Below are 12,675 nucleotides of genomic sequence, written 5' to 3'. Positions count from 1 at the left end.
GAAATTCGACGCCAGTATAGGCTGAGACCCGATCGTTAGCTACGCTGTCTTCATGTTTAGGTTATATGCCTTAATACGAGGTGATTTATAAGGATAGGAAAGAGTAACATGTCCTCCATTGTGCAGTGAGGTTACTTGAGCGACGAAGCTCATAGTAAGTGCCAACATAGCCCTTGAGCTTGTCGACCAAATGGATAGTTAAAGGAACAGGAGATTGAACAACAAAAGGCTTCGGTGTGCATGTACACAAGCCACACAAAATCCAAACTTACCAGGACTGTAGGGTGCCGTTCGTTCATAACAAACCGCAGCGTCTCCGCACCTGAGGCATATACACGCCCATTGCTGATTTTTTGATCCAGAGAGAATAGAAACCTGGGAAGATGTATCATGAAAAGTCGATGCAAGGCACCGATGGGGGTTCTCCTAGTTCCTGATGAGCTTTTGAACCTATCGACCGTCTCTCCAGTTCATACAGACCTCAAGGCTGGCAGTCTTCCAAAGAACAAAACAAATGTCATAAATGATATGAAAAGCACCAGACAAATCACACTCTTCACCAAACCCATCTTGAAGGGTGCGCGGGGATTGTCAAAGTGTCCACGTCCAAGTGGTTACTCAAGCTAAAGTCATAATGTCGACAAATAGAATCTCAAAAAAGTAAAATCATTCATGATCGATAAACGTTGCAACGAGACTGACCAAGTGAACAAGCATTCCTGTGGTGTTCTTGGACCCCGGATCGAAAGCCAAAGGGATCTGCCAAACGAAGGTGTTCCTTGTCACGTGATTACGCGTTATTCGCGCGAAACAACGACGTGAATCAAAAAGTATGGAGATAACGTAAGTAGCCTTTGCTATTCACAACTACGACAGCATATGCTAGACAGCCAGACAACCCATCCAGGCACCTCAACACCTGTGATTTTCAAACCGCCTAGTATTTTGTGCAAATAATGCACAGTCTCCCTTGCTGGATAATCATTTATTAGGTTGCCAGCCGTTCTTTATTCTAGTTTCAGCTGGACTTCATCTGGTTTCTCCCTTGTACTTCTCCCCAAACGCTCTGAAACTGCCCAACGTTATCCGCCAGTCGAAGGCTACGTCAGGCGTGGTTAATAAAACCCTCATAACGATTTAGTTGGACGCTTCTCTTGGGTCCACAACTCCAAAGGGCGTTCCATATGGCTGCAGCCGTCTACGAGGGCGTCGCAGGAGGTGGTGACTTGTTCCAGGGACAAAAGTTCTTCATTTCGCAGCGCGTTCCGGCGCGGACTGAATTAATTAAAAATGTACAGGTAAATCTACCATTGCCCGGAAATAGAAACCGCCACTAACTTTGCAAAGCGCAATGGGGGCTTCGTGGTTCCGCTGGAAAAGAATGCAGACGTGCTGATTGCGGATCACGCAAAGCCCACGCTTGCACCTGCAAGTTCTGTCTCGTGGAAATACCTGGAGCAGAGTATGAAAAAAGGGGAGCTAGAGGATTTAGAGGCTCATCGAATAAATTCCCCTGGCAAAACTAGGCTTCCAGGTGGACCACAGAAATTGACCCGAACGCCTTTCAGATACGAAGATAGCATGGCCATTAGTATTTGGGTTGCCAAAGCTGAACGAATTGGCCTTGCTGTCAGAGGAAATGAGGTCTATGAGCAGTTCGCAGAGAAGGTATGTTTTCGTGTCGGATTCGGTTGCAGCCTAGCTAAATGCTTCGTAGAATCCTCGGCATACTGCACAATCATGGCGTGACCATTGGATAAAGCAACTGTCTTCCAAACCTCGACCAGAGATAGACATGAACAGTACAGACTGGCCAGTGAAAAGAAAGGAAGATAGGCCGCGCCGGGCCATTCCATCTGCAACTCGGTCTGAAAACGTCGCAACTACACCGAATGCTTCAGGTGCAAGAAGACCTACGCCGGGCAGCCCCTCCTTACCTGTCGCTTCTTACTCGCCCGAAAATGAACACGCATCCACAGAGGAAGCCCCGATCACAAAGGATGTCCCATTCACAGAGGAGGACATTGAAACACTAGAAGGGGAGTATTCTGACCTTGTCAAAATTACCCCAGGGACATTGGTCTACGCTTGGGAAGTCTTTGCCAATATCGTACGTAGTCCTGTCCGCTATTCCTGCTACTTTATGCGACAAAAGACATGGCCAGCTAATAATGGCACAGCACAGAAGGCACACAGCAGGCGATTGGTGCAACTATTACCACAATGTTTTCAAGCCACGCAAATGCCAAGAAGACGAGGAGAAAGAGTCAAATGTGGTAAATCCCAAGCCCGATCGGGGACAGGTCTCTACTCCCAAAACCTACATAACCCCAGTTCGCGCTGCTGCGTCTTCAAGGTCACCCACCGAAACTAGAGGCACAGCACGTCACCGCAAACTAGGCGAGGACGGGGCCATTTCAAGCAAGTCCCCAGAATCTGTGACTTCAAAAGATCAGTCTCAAGTTGGCGCCTCCTCCGATAAAGCAAAATTCTTGGAGAATTTGAAGGAATTGTCAAGCGCCATCGGATGCGAGATTGAACCTTCCTTCAACCTGTATGGACGCAATTTTGAATTATATGATCTCTGGAGTGTGGTCAACAAGCCGGAGTTTAGAGGGTTTCAAAAAGTCGAGGAAGCAGATGGATGGTTGCAGGTTGCCTTAAAGCTAGGAATCAATACTTACAGGTATGAAATGGCACACACCGCTCTAAAACAGAAGTATCGCGACAAGCTTGTCGACTTCGACACCCATATATCTGCAAAGAAAAACTGCGAGAAAGGACGCACATTTCCTACAAAATCCACAGAACCAGTCACGCCAGTGACAGCTAGTTCTGCGAGGAAAGATAGAGAGATGAAAGAACGTGCCTCTGTTACAAAATCCACGGAACCAGCCACGCCAGTGACAGCTATTCCAAGGCAAACCCATGAACAAGCTCATATTCTCTCAAGTGGTGTGCGCACCCCAAAGACCTTGCGGCAAGCTACGGTGTCACCTCAAGAATCAGCAAATAAGGACGTTGCAGCCCAGAGGATCCGACAATCACTAGGCCATGGAGAATTGGCATTTTTGCAAAGCATAAGTGAATTTGCTTGGGATTGTTTGCCCGATCCCGTTACCTTTGAGCCTATTGTTTCCAAGCGTAGAATCCGTCTGTTCAACGTGTGGACCGCTTCTCTCCCACTTCTTGCCCATTTTGACGATATCGAAAGCACAGAAGTCTGGGACGACTTTGCGACCCAATTGGGGTTCGAAACCTCGGCCCACCCCAGTGCGCCTGATGAGCTCCGGCAGATATGTGAAGATTTTCTAATGGATTTCTACGAATTTTTCATTCAAAGAGAACAGGAAAAAATAAAGGAAGAAGAAGCTGTGCGCCAGCAACCTGAGGAGCAGGGGCAATCTGAAGAAGAGGTCGAGGAAAGCAGCGATGACAATCCGGAGCCTCCTTCCTTAGCCTTCCAGACTGCTGGTCGCGAAAGGCAAAAGCGACCTCATGACCAGGACAGCATATCTGCAGTCGTGGAACCGAGGCCTACTTCCAGTCACAGTCACAGCAAGCGACCACGGATCTCGAAAGGCAAAGAGAGGGCAGATGAAATCCCTTCGACGCCTGAACATATCTATAATGGCCATCTGAACAATGATGGAAAATTACCAGACCACCCAAATGCCCAAAACAAGAAACTCATCGAAACTAATATTGAATACTTTGCCCCGCCATCTTCGTCGGAGGAACTCGGTTCTTCTCCGACACGCCAACTTCGGTCGGAGGCCATAGACTACACTCCTCCCTCTCAGAAAAACAATGACGAAGAGGCAACGCAATTACAGAGTGAATCACAATGCAACGAGGGGGTAGACGAGTTCGTCGAACGTTGTAGTGTTGAGGGATTTGATATCGAAACTATTAAACAAGTGTTGAAAATTACCACAATGGAAGTTGAGCTTGCGGAGAGACTGCTTTCAGATTATGCCAATGGATTGGAAATCCCGAAAAATGTCGCCGGGGTCTGGACTGAAGAGGATGATAATGGGGTCAAGGGTCACATGCAATCTCGCGGTTATAAGCGATCTCTTAAGAAGCATGGCGAAATCAGATGCTTGAAGCGGAAAGAATTCCTGGAAGACTGGGAGAAATGCGTGAGAGCCTCAGAGAAAGTCCAGGCGGATGCGTAAGGAACATGCAGTTGCTATATTCAGAGCTGCAGCGGTTTGGCGATTTTAGTACCCATGATAGCTTTCGCTCTCAATTTAGTGGGGGGTGCTGGCGCTTCGTTGTTGGTCTGGCAGGGATGGCTTAATTTACCAGAGTATTGTGCACCAGCGCCGTAGGCGCCAGTTTGTGACTCTGCCTGCCGCCGTAAGTAGTCATGTGTTTAAACCCGTAAACATATGACGAAATCCAAACCTGGTAAACGCCCGTAACCACCCGTAGCAAGTAGTAGAATAGTAGTATAGATAGTATTTCTAATTAATATCACACAATACCTCTGGATATACAACGTTATGTGTAGTGTTATCGTCACCTTCCGGAAGTAGAACGTGTAAGCCAGCTATGGATGACGTCCGCGACATTACAACGTAGAATTGCCCGTGACTAAATGTAGTGACTGTAAATCAACTCTAACAAACTTAATGACTAACCTTAAGACTTATTAATAGTCATTGTAAAACATAACTAGACTGGAAACTGTTTACAGGTAAGGATGTATCGTAAGTCCCCCTCGTCCGTCTAGAGCTTTACCTACAGATCATCTATAACTGCCTGTAAAATTGTTCTCTAAGTAAGCAGACCACAAGACAGTGCTATGTTATGCTTAAAACAATCATACATGACCCGTTACATAATCCTTCCTATGGAACTATATTATAACACTGACTTCTAGACGATAGAAGACATAGAGGTTTCTTGCATAAGGTTGACTTGACAGAGAAGGCAGGGGATTAGACACAAAGGCTTTCCAAGTGACACGTTATAGTATTGTAAAGAATACTATATTGAGTTGAGCACGAAGCTCCTATCTAAGGAAATACTATCTACTTATATAGTAGTGTCGTACCAAAGGGAACTATAAGGAACTGTACGGGTTCTAACAGTTCCATCTTAAGGAACTGTAGGAACTGTACAAGCTCTAACAGTCTTTACAGTTCCATCCTAAGTTCCGCCCTAAGAAACTGTAGGAACTGTAGGAACTGTAGAAGTTCTAACAGTTCTTATAGTTCCATCTGTAATGGTGGGTGCACCAGATGTGAGAATCTAGCCACCCAAGGAAGGGATGATTTTACTAAGACAACACACTGTCTTAGGAAACAGAGCCAAAGGGTTGTAGCTTAGACTATTTCACAACGCAGCAATCAGGTGTATGATGTAGTGGAGTGGTTTAGACAAGTTGTAACAAATGTTGAGTCTGAGAACTCAGGGGTAAGTTAAGGTTAGCACCTCACTGACTTTTCAGAAACAAAGAATAACAAGATCAATGCTTGGAAGCTTGTAAAAGATGTAGAAGTATGTGCTAGTCGATTTACTGTATTGTCTGCTTGCCCTTTCTTAAGGAAAGGGCAATCCTATTTATGCTAAAGGAGTGTAGTTCTCTCATTTTCCATGACTTTTCATGACTAACCAGGCTTGGTAACTGTAGTCGACGTAAGAGAATCCCATAGAACCATCTCCTAGTTTCCTAGCATATATGAAGTGAAAGGAGGTCCAAGGTCAGAGTACCCCTATAGACAAATTATGTCATAACTTAACCAATCTTGTGGGTAACTAAGGAGCGATGACATGTAATAATTATAGAGGGTTGTAGAAGCTTTTCAGCAGCCCCAGCACTTTTTTAGCATAATATGCACTCTTAAACTTCTTAGATTGGACGCTTAATATTGCCTATGCTATTAAAGTTTCACGCTCAGCAACACCTAGGCTTTTACAGCGAACCATTGTTGAGTTATTTACAGTTATCAGAAGTCAGCGGGGTAAATTCACCGTGTTACGCCATCCCCTGCATACGCCACGACTTACAGTTGATGGATAGCTAGATAATCTAGATAGTTGATAGATACCTTAACTATCTAATATACACTAGTTTCTACAACTATCCACTAGCCTGGTCACACTACAGCCTAGCCCTGCTAGCCTCATGACTTTTTAGGTCACGTTACCAAGCCTAGCAACCTTAAGCTATAGAAAGGATAATGGTAGCTAGGTAGGTGAGCAATTCTAAAGCTCCTTAACTAGGACATAATGAAGATCACCACCTCTATCATTAAAGTCTACAGTATCAATTGATAGTAAGGTTTGTACTAGACCTAGATACCAAGATAGTATAAGAGCATTAGGGTGTAATAGGGTCTTATTATAGACCGAAAGGATAGCCTAGTTAGTAAAGAGATCTTTAGCATGATTATGCAGCTATAATACATTATCTAGGTAGATTGTAGCAATAATGTAAGGACACAGGGCACCCAGCTCACAGTAATAGCATATGAGAGTGCGAGTCAGAGGCTAAACGGATGCTATCCTATAGGTCTACTACGAAGGATACAAAAAAGATGAAGAGAGGAACCCCTGTTGGGTCAATCTCCTTAAGTACCCGAAACGGGTCTGACTCAGCTAACCTGCCTTCACTCTCACCACGTGACCGTAACTTGTCTGACTCAGATACCTTCCGTCACTGAGGGAGAGGGACCCCGTTGGGTCAATCCCCTTAAGTACCAAAACGGGTCCGACTCGGCTAACCTGCCTTAACTCTTATCATGTGACCGTAACCTGCCCGACTCAGATCCTTTCCATCACTGAGGGACAGGCATCCTTACAAATAAGGCCATCTAATTCCTTTAATCTGTGTAATATATAGCGGTATTAGTATTGTGCCATTAAGTTGCAGATCGTATGGTATTTTCCTAATCCATGTGACAAATTCCTCATCAAGCACCCCACCTTAGACACACATATTAACGTGTAAATGTAGCCGCTAAAGCCGTGGCCATACAAATGAGCACTGTAAACAGGTGTGGACAATCTGTGCTTGAGAACCCCAAGGCATTATAGGTAGGATCTATGCGAAATTGCCACTAAGTAATACAGGTACGCCACTAAAGAGAACATTGTCTGTAACAGCTTTCCAAGTAACACGTTACAGTATTGTAAAGAATACTATATTAGTTGAGCACAAAGCTCCTATCTAAGGAGATACTATCTACTTATTTATATAGTGGCATCATGCCTCATGGGTAATCTGGATAGTTGGCGGATAGCTAGATATTCAGGATAGTTCATGGATAGCCCAACTATCCAATATCCACTAGTTTCTGCAACTATCCATTAGCCCCATCACATGGCAGCCTACCCCGCTTGCCCCCTGTGACTCACACGTCACGTTACTAGGTCCTGGTCCTGTAACCATGACGTCATGTTACCGTAGCTGTAACACACAAGGGAACTCACCGGAACGCAGGTGGAGTGCTGCGCAGTGCAGTACTCCCACTTGGAGGAGGCGGGGAACCAGACACAATCGTGGTCCTTGATGCCACGAGCTTTGGCCTGAAGGCAGCGCAGGCAGAGGACATGGAACGCATCCGACAAAGCTCCCGCAGGAGTCGGAATCGGCATTGTCAAGTTGGAATTCTGTGAATCCTGTCAGCCCAGCACATGTTATCACCCACGCGCCAACGTGCTCCCATTACCTACTCGTTCTCGTGGATTGGAAATATACTATCCACTTTATTAGTACACCATCAGACAATCCACAAGAAGGGTGTTACGGCTAAGTCCTAGTGCTATGGCTAGCGCTTACGGCTGCAACCTCACGTGATGGATATTATGTTATCCATGTTATCCATGGATATCCCTTTGGCACGACGCCACTATATAAGTAGATAGTATTTCCTTAGATAGGAGCTTCGTGCTCAACTCAATATAGTATTCTTTACAATACTATAACGTGTCACTTGGAAAGCCTTTGTGTCTAATCCCCTGCCTTCTCTGTCAAGTCAACCTTATGCAAGAAACCTCTATGTCTTCTATCGTTGAGAAGTCAGCGTTACATAAGTAGGACTTCTTCCCTGCATTTCTCGCAGCATTCCAAGGAGCTATGACAGGAAAGAATATTATAGGGGGCTTTAGAGGAGCAGGGCTTATTCCAATGAACCTAGAAAGTGTCGTTTCAAAGTTAGATGTGAAGTTTAAGACACCAACACCTCTAGGGACCTCTCACGGTGAACCTGAACCATGGACCTGCAAGACGCCCACAAACCCAATTGAGGCTAGTTCACAGACACAATCCATTAAGACTCGAATCTCTCATCACTAGGGAAGCTCTTTAACGTCAATTCTTAACGCTATTGACCAGTTTTAAAGGGTACGCAAGGAATTATGCATCAGTTTGTCCTTCTATAGTTAAGGGTCAAGACACTTGAAGACGAGAATAGTACTCTAAGCCGACGCCAGAGAGCTAAAAAACTACGTCTTCGAGAAGAAGGAAGCATGACTCTAGGTGAGGGACAGGACCAGGTCGCTCAAAAGGAAGTGGATATTCATAATGCGAGAACTTGTCAGATGGTTCTCTCATTGTCTGCAAAAGATGACGAGGAGTGATTACAATTAATTGTCTGCAATTTTGTTGAGTTCTAGGTTGGAATGTTCGTTGGGTTTATGAGGTGTTTCACTCGCTATGTTGTTTCACTCGCTATGCATCTACGTTAAGCTCTAATTACTTCTCAAACACCAAAATAGTCTAGCCGAAGTTGTCGGGGCTGCCCGCCCTTCTACAATCAAACGCAGGTGTACTACAGTATTATAGAACCTGTGAGTGTGATTCACCGACAAGATTTCCAGACGATGAGCCTGTCCGAGCCTGTCTGTACCCGTTACCCGCTACAATAGATAGCCACATGCGTGTGTTTAGTTCATCAACTCCACATCCATCTACACAGGTTCTCACTCAATGGACACAACCTACCCTTCAGTCTGCGATCTCAAGTTACATTATCACTCAGACTGACCTAACATGAATCCCGGACGCTCAGAACGGCGTGTGGCTCTGCGTTCATCAAATATGGGGCTCATGCTGTACGCCGCAGTGGTCTTTCTGTTTGCGATGCTGCTGTTACATCAAGTTTACGCTTCACCCAGCACGCCGTTTGTCGAAAGCATCCACAACGATTCTATTTTTGTCATTCTCTCACCCGTCAAGTTGAGACCGATCATCAGTTACGTTTTGGAGTACTTTTTGTTATTGTTGTCACGGGCAACCAGTATCAAAATCCCATCAGCATCTGAACTCGTCGGCTCCTGTCTCTCTATTCTCACACGAGAGAGCTTGGATAAATTAGTCTCTACCGCACACTGGGCAACAGACAAACTCTTCACCTGCGAAATTTCTTACATGATCACGATCGCCATAACCTCGTTTTTCACCGAGTTCTTTCAGATCACATATCTACGGATCTTCATCAGTACTGGAGCCCTGGTGGTTACGAACACCTCAAACTTGGATTTTCCAAAAGAGCGAGACTCTTTATATGAAGCGACACATCAATTCAATTACAAAATATGCGCACTTGGCAGTGTCATCTTTACTGCGATCGACTACACCTCATTTGTTCTTGACGCGATCTTCACCCTGCGCCGTGTGGTCCATCAGTGCTGGGGACCTGGAGAGATATACTGCTGTGGCACCCGGTCGGTAGTTAACTGCATCGCATCGGCCGTAGCGATGGTAATTATTGGGTCCTCTGCGGTAGGACTATTTATTCGGGGTGCGGTAGAGAATGTTCTGGAGAGTTGGAAGTTTCTTGAGGCTGCGCGTGACGAGGAGGCTGCCAGGTTTAGGTTTGATCCTGATACAATGGAGAAGGCGGCCAATGCTATGAAGCAGAGGGGAAGATTCACAGAGGATGATAGAGAAGAACAGATGAAGGAGGAGGCTTTGCGGGAAATAATTCGCCTGTATGAAGCGGATGAGATACAGGATTCTCAAGTTAGTGCTGTGGAAGCAGCCGCTCAGACCGACTCCGTTCACATACAAACGCATCAAAAATTATAGCTGCAAATATACCTCAATTATACCATAGATCTCGGTCGAAACCTGAGAACTACTCGTAGTCGGCAGTGGGGAATGGGGTGGGATAAGCCCGAACAGTAAATATTTGAAGCCACAAAAACTAACTATACCACTCAAAATACAGCTCGTCTCTTGAAAGCCATATGCGCATGAACGAGAATCTGTGCTCAGAGGGAGCAGTTACTGTGAAGGAAAGAAATGGGAAGGTGGTGAGACACGAGGTAGGTGGTGATAAACGAGACAAGTGGTGAGAAATGAGATAGGTAGTGAGAAACGAGATGGGTAGTGAATAAAGGAGGGGTGGTGAAAAACAGGAAGGCGGTAGCTCGGGTGGCTATGTTGCAGCCAATTTCCTATCATTTCAAGTACGTCCTGTTCCCCAAGTATCTGCACAAGTGCAGAATCAAACATCTGCATTGTCACCCGTTGTGAGTCGCCGGGATTGATCTTTACAAGGACGCCGATCCAATGGTCAGCCTCCCCCCCTATATGTATAGAGCACAAGATGCTCTCAACCCCATCATGAATGGGCACCGCGCGGCCAGGTTCGAAGATCGATTCCCCTACCGTCCATGCCGGAGGCGCTCGCAATTATTATGTTGTAAGGGAGGTTCATAGTGGACATGATGGCACTGATGGCCGACTCCGAAAGCGCCTCATACCTGCCGACTGTCGCGACTTCATTGTCTTCGAGAGAGGTCCCACCTTGGCCAAGTCTCAGGTAGCTACAGTTTCCCGTGCGAGGTATTGAACGAAATAAATTGACTAGCCTGCATAGACTGCCATTCTGGTAGAGGGTCTGAATAGTCTCTCCTCTAAGACTGTCCCGGCGCGGCTATGCCGTTGTCCCAGCCCCTACATCTCTGGCGTATAGAGGCCATCATTTGGTTAAATTTCTGGATCTGGGCAACTGTTCGGGTCTCCCGAAGGGGGGGTCCTTTCTGCGGCGGCAATCTCTCGGCAAAGGGGCACTATGTTCTCCATTAGATGACTGAAATTGTCAGCCTGAATCCGGTCTTCTTCTCGCAGGTCGTCCTGTATAGGCTTGTTCGTCTATAATAACATAATCCAATGACCCAAAATTACATAGAACAGTCGTAAATCAACAATCTCCGAGGAGGTCATTTTCGCTCTCGCCTCAAAGCAATTCAAAAAAAAATGTCTTGAGGAATACAATAAAAGGGCAAAAAAGGCAAAAAAGGCAAAAAGAAAGATCTGAATATACACTTGTGTATTCAGATCTTAAGAAAACCCATTTTTGGATTTTACTTATCGTCTCGAGCTGCGTTCGAACCGAGCACTTGCTGTTCTGCAGCGAAACCTTCCCATATCCGCCATGAGGCTTCTTGGGGTCGAGGGTGATGGGGTTATCGGGGTATATAAGCGTTGGTTCCAGCTTGCTGGTGGGTGGAAGTTGGGGGTGAATGACTGAAGTAGTGGGGATAGGGATGAGTGACTGAAGTAGTGACTGAAGAGGTGGGGGGTGGGGGATAGGAACTGGACAAAGGCGAGAAGAGTAGATAACTAAAAGATAAACATTTATTGGGTCTGAATGCCAGGTCCAAACTCTATGTTACGCTAATAACAATCCGCTGTTACTATCATATATCGAATCGTGCCAAATGAATTGTCGCATCAACAATGATAGTATCCGCACCACAAATAACATCATCCTCCGCTCTACCAGCATTAATCGTCGGTGTTCGCACCGACCACCCTACAGGTGGTCGGCGAAAGCGAGTTGAAGCCTGAAAGCGAGTTGAAGCCTACCAGATATCATAACTATGTAGAATCTAATACAACCACTATCTAAACAACTATACCAGCAATTGAGTGATTGAATCATATGATAAAATTAAAGCTATTCCCAAATTTAAAACAACCCTGGGTCTAAATTTTCGTCCTCCCTGTCTGCAAATAGGTCTGTATCCAATTCACTGAATCTTATAAATCCTGTCTCGTCGTCGTCGTCAGCCTGTGATTCGTACCCCATCGTTGAAATTAATTGAGTATTGGCTTCTTCTTGAAGCTCTGATTCCTGCGCAATTTTTTCTGGATCTGGATCTGGAATTGGAATAAGTAAATCAGAAGGCACCTCCTCCTTCGCCTTTAACATCTGGCTAACTTGCCGCTTTCTTGAAAGCTCTGCTTTACGGGCCTCAACTCCACGAATATGAAGCTCCTTTTTTGACTTTATTAAGCACTACTCGTGCTTTGTATTTCGCCCTTCGCTCTTGAATTTCCTTGTCTTTTCTAGCCTTGTCATTAATCTTTTTCCATGCATCCTTAGCAGTTAATGGACCAGTATTTGCTTGAGCGACAGAGCGGCTTTTGAGCTTCGCCTTCTGTTGATTAGCTACTTTTGTAGATAATAAATCATACTGTAGAATAGCCAGTTCTCCTTGAACAAGTACATTTTCTGTACCACGTGCCCAAGAATCCCATTCTCGTGCTGAAGGACTAGACAAAAGACATGGTATTTTACTTTGCCAGTGCCGTAATTTGAGCTCAGAATGCACAAATTTTGTTGGAGTCTGTGGAATTTGTGGAGGATCAAGAGTGCGCTCACAAATCGTATAAACTTTCATTTTCTTGAGAGCTTCTTTAGAATT

The 12,675-nt window shown here is 45.4% G+C and overlaps 3 protein-coding genes across 3 annotated transcripts; 2 read left to right on the top strand and 1 right to left on the bottom strand.

The window, feature by feature from the left end:
* The first annotated feature begins 864 nt into the window (after positions 1-864).
* On the top strand, positions 865-4,488 carry VC83_01553 (uncharacterized protein). Its single transcript, XM_024465228.1, has 4 exons — positions 865-1,298; positions 1,348-1,668; positions 1,718-2,110; positions 2,181-4,488. Exons 1-4 carry the CDS (start codon positions 1,185-1,187, stop codon positions 4,179-4,181), a joined length of 2,829 nt encoding a protein of 942 aa, XP_024327024.1. The 5' UTR covers positions 865-1,184; the 3' UTR covers positions 4,182-4,488.
* A 2,801-nt stretch (positions 4,489-7,289) lies between these two features.
* On the bottom strand, positions 7,290-7,611 carry VC83_01552 (uncharacterized protein; the record flags this gene model as incomplete). The annotated part of the gene is made up of 2 exons (XM_024465227.1): positions 7,290-7,310; positions 7,447-7,611. 2 exons carry the CDS (start codon positions 7,609-7,611, stop codon positions 7,290-7,292), a joined length of 186 nt encoding a protein of 61 aa, XP_024327023.1.
* Positions 7,612-9,007: 1,396 nt separating this feature from the next.
* VC83_01551 (uncharacterized protein) lies at positions 9,008-10,045 on the top strand (the record flags this gene model as incomplete). The annotated part of the gene is made up of 1 exon (XM_024465226.1): positions 9,008-10,045. One exon carries the CDS (start codon positions 9,008-9,010, stop codon positions 10,043-10,045), a length of 1,038 nt encoding a protein of 345 aa, XP_024327022.1.
* Positions 10,046-12,675: the final 2,630 nt, after the last annotated feature.

The sequence above is a fragment of the Pseudogymnoascus destructans genome (assembly GCF_001641265.1).
Source record: "Pseudogymnoascus destructans isolate 20631-21 unplaced genomic scaffold scaffold_3, whole genome shotgun sequence".
Lineage (NCBI taxonomy): Eukaryota > Fungi > Ascomycota > Leotiomycetes > Thelebolales > Thelebolaceae > Pseudogymnoascus > Pseudogymnoascus destructans.
The sequence above is the reverse complement of the archived record's forward strand: the minus strand, read 5'-3'. Positions and strand labels throughout refer to the sequence as shown.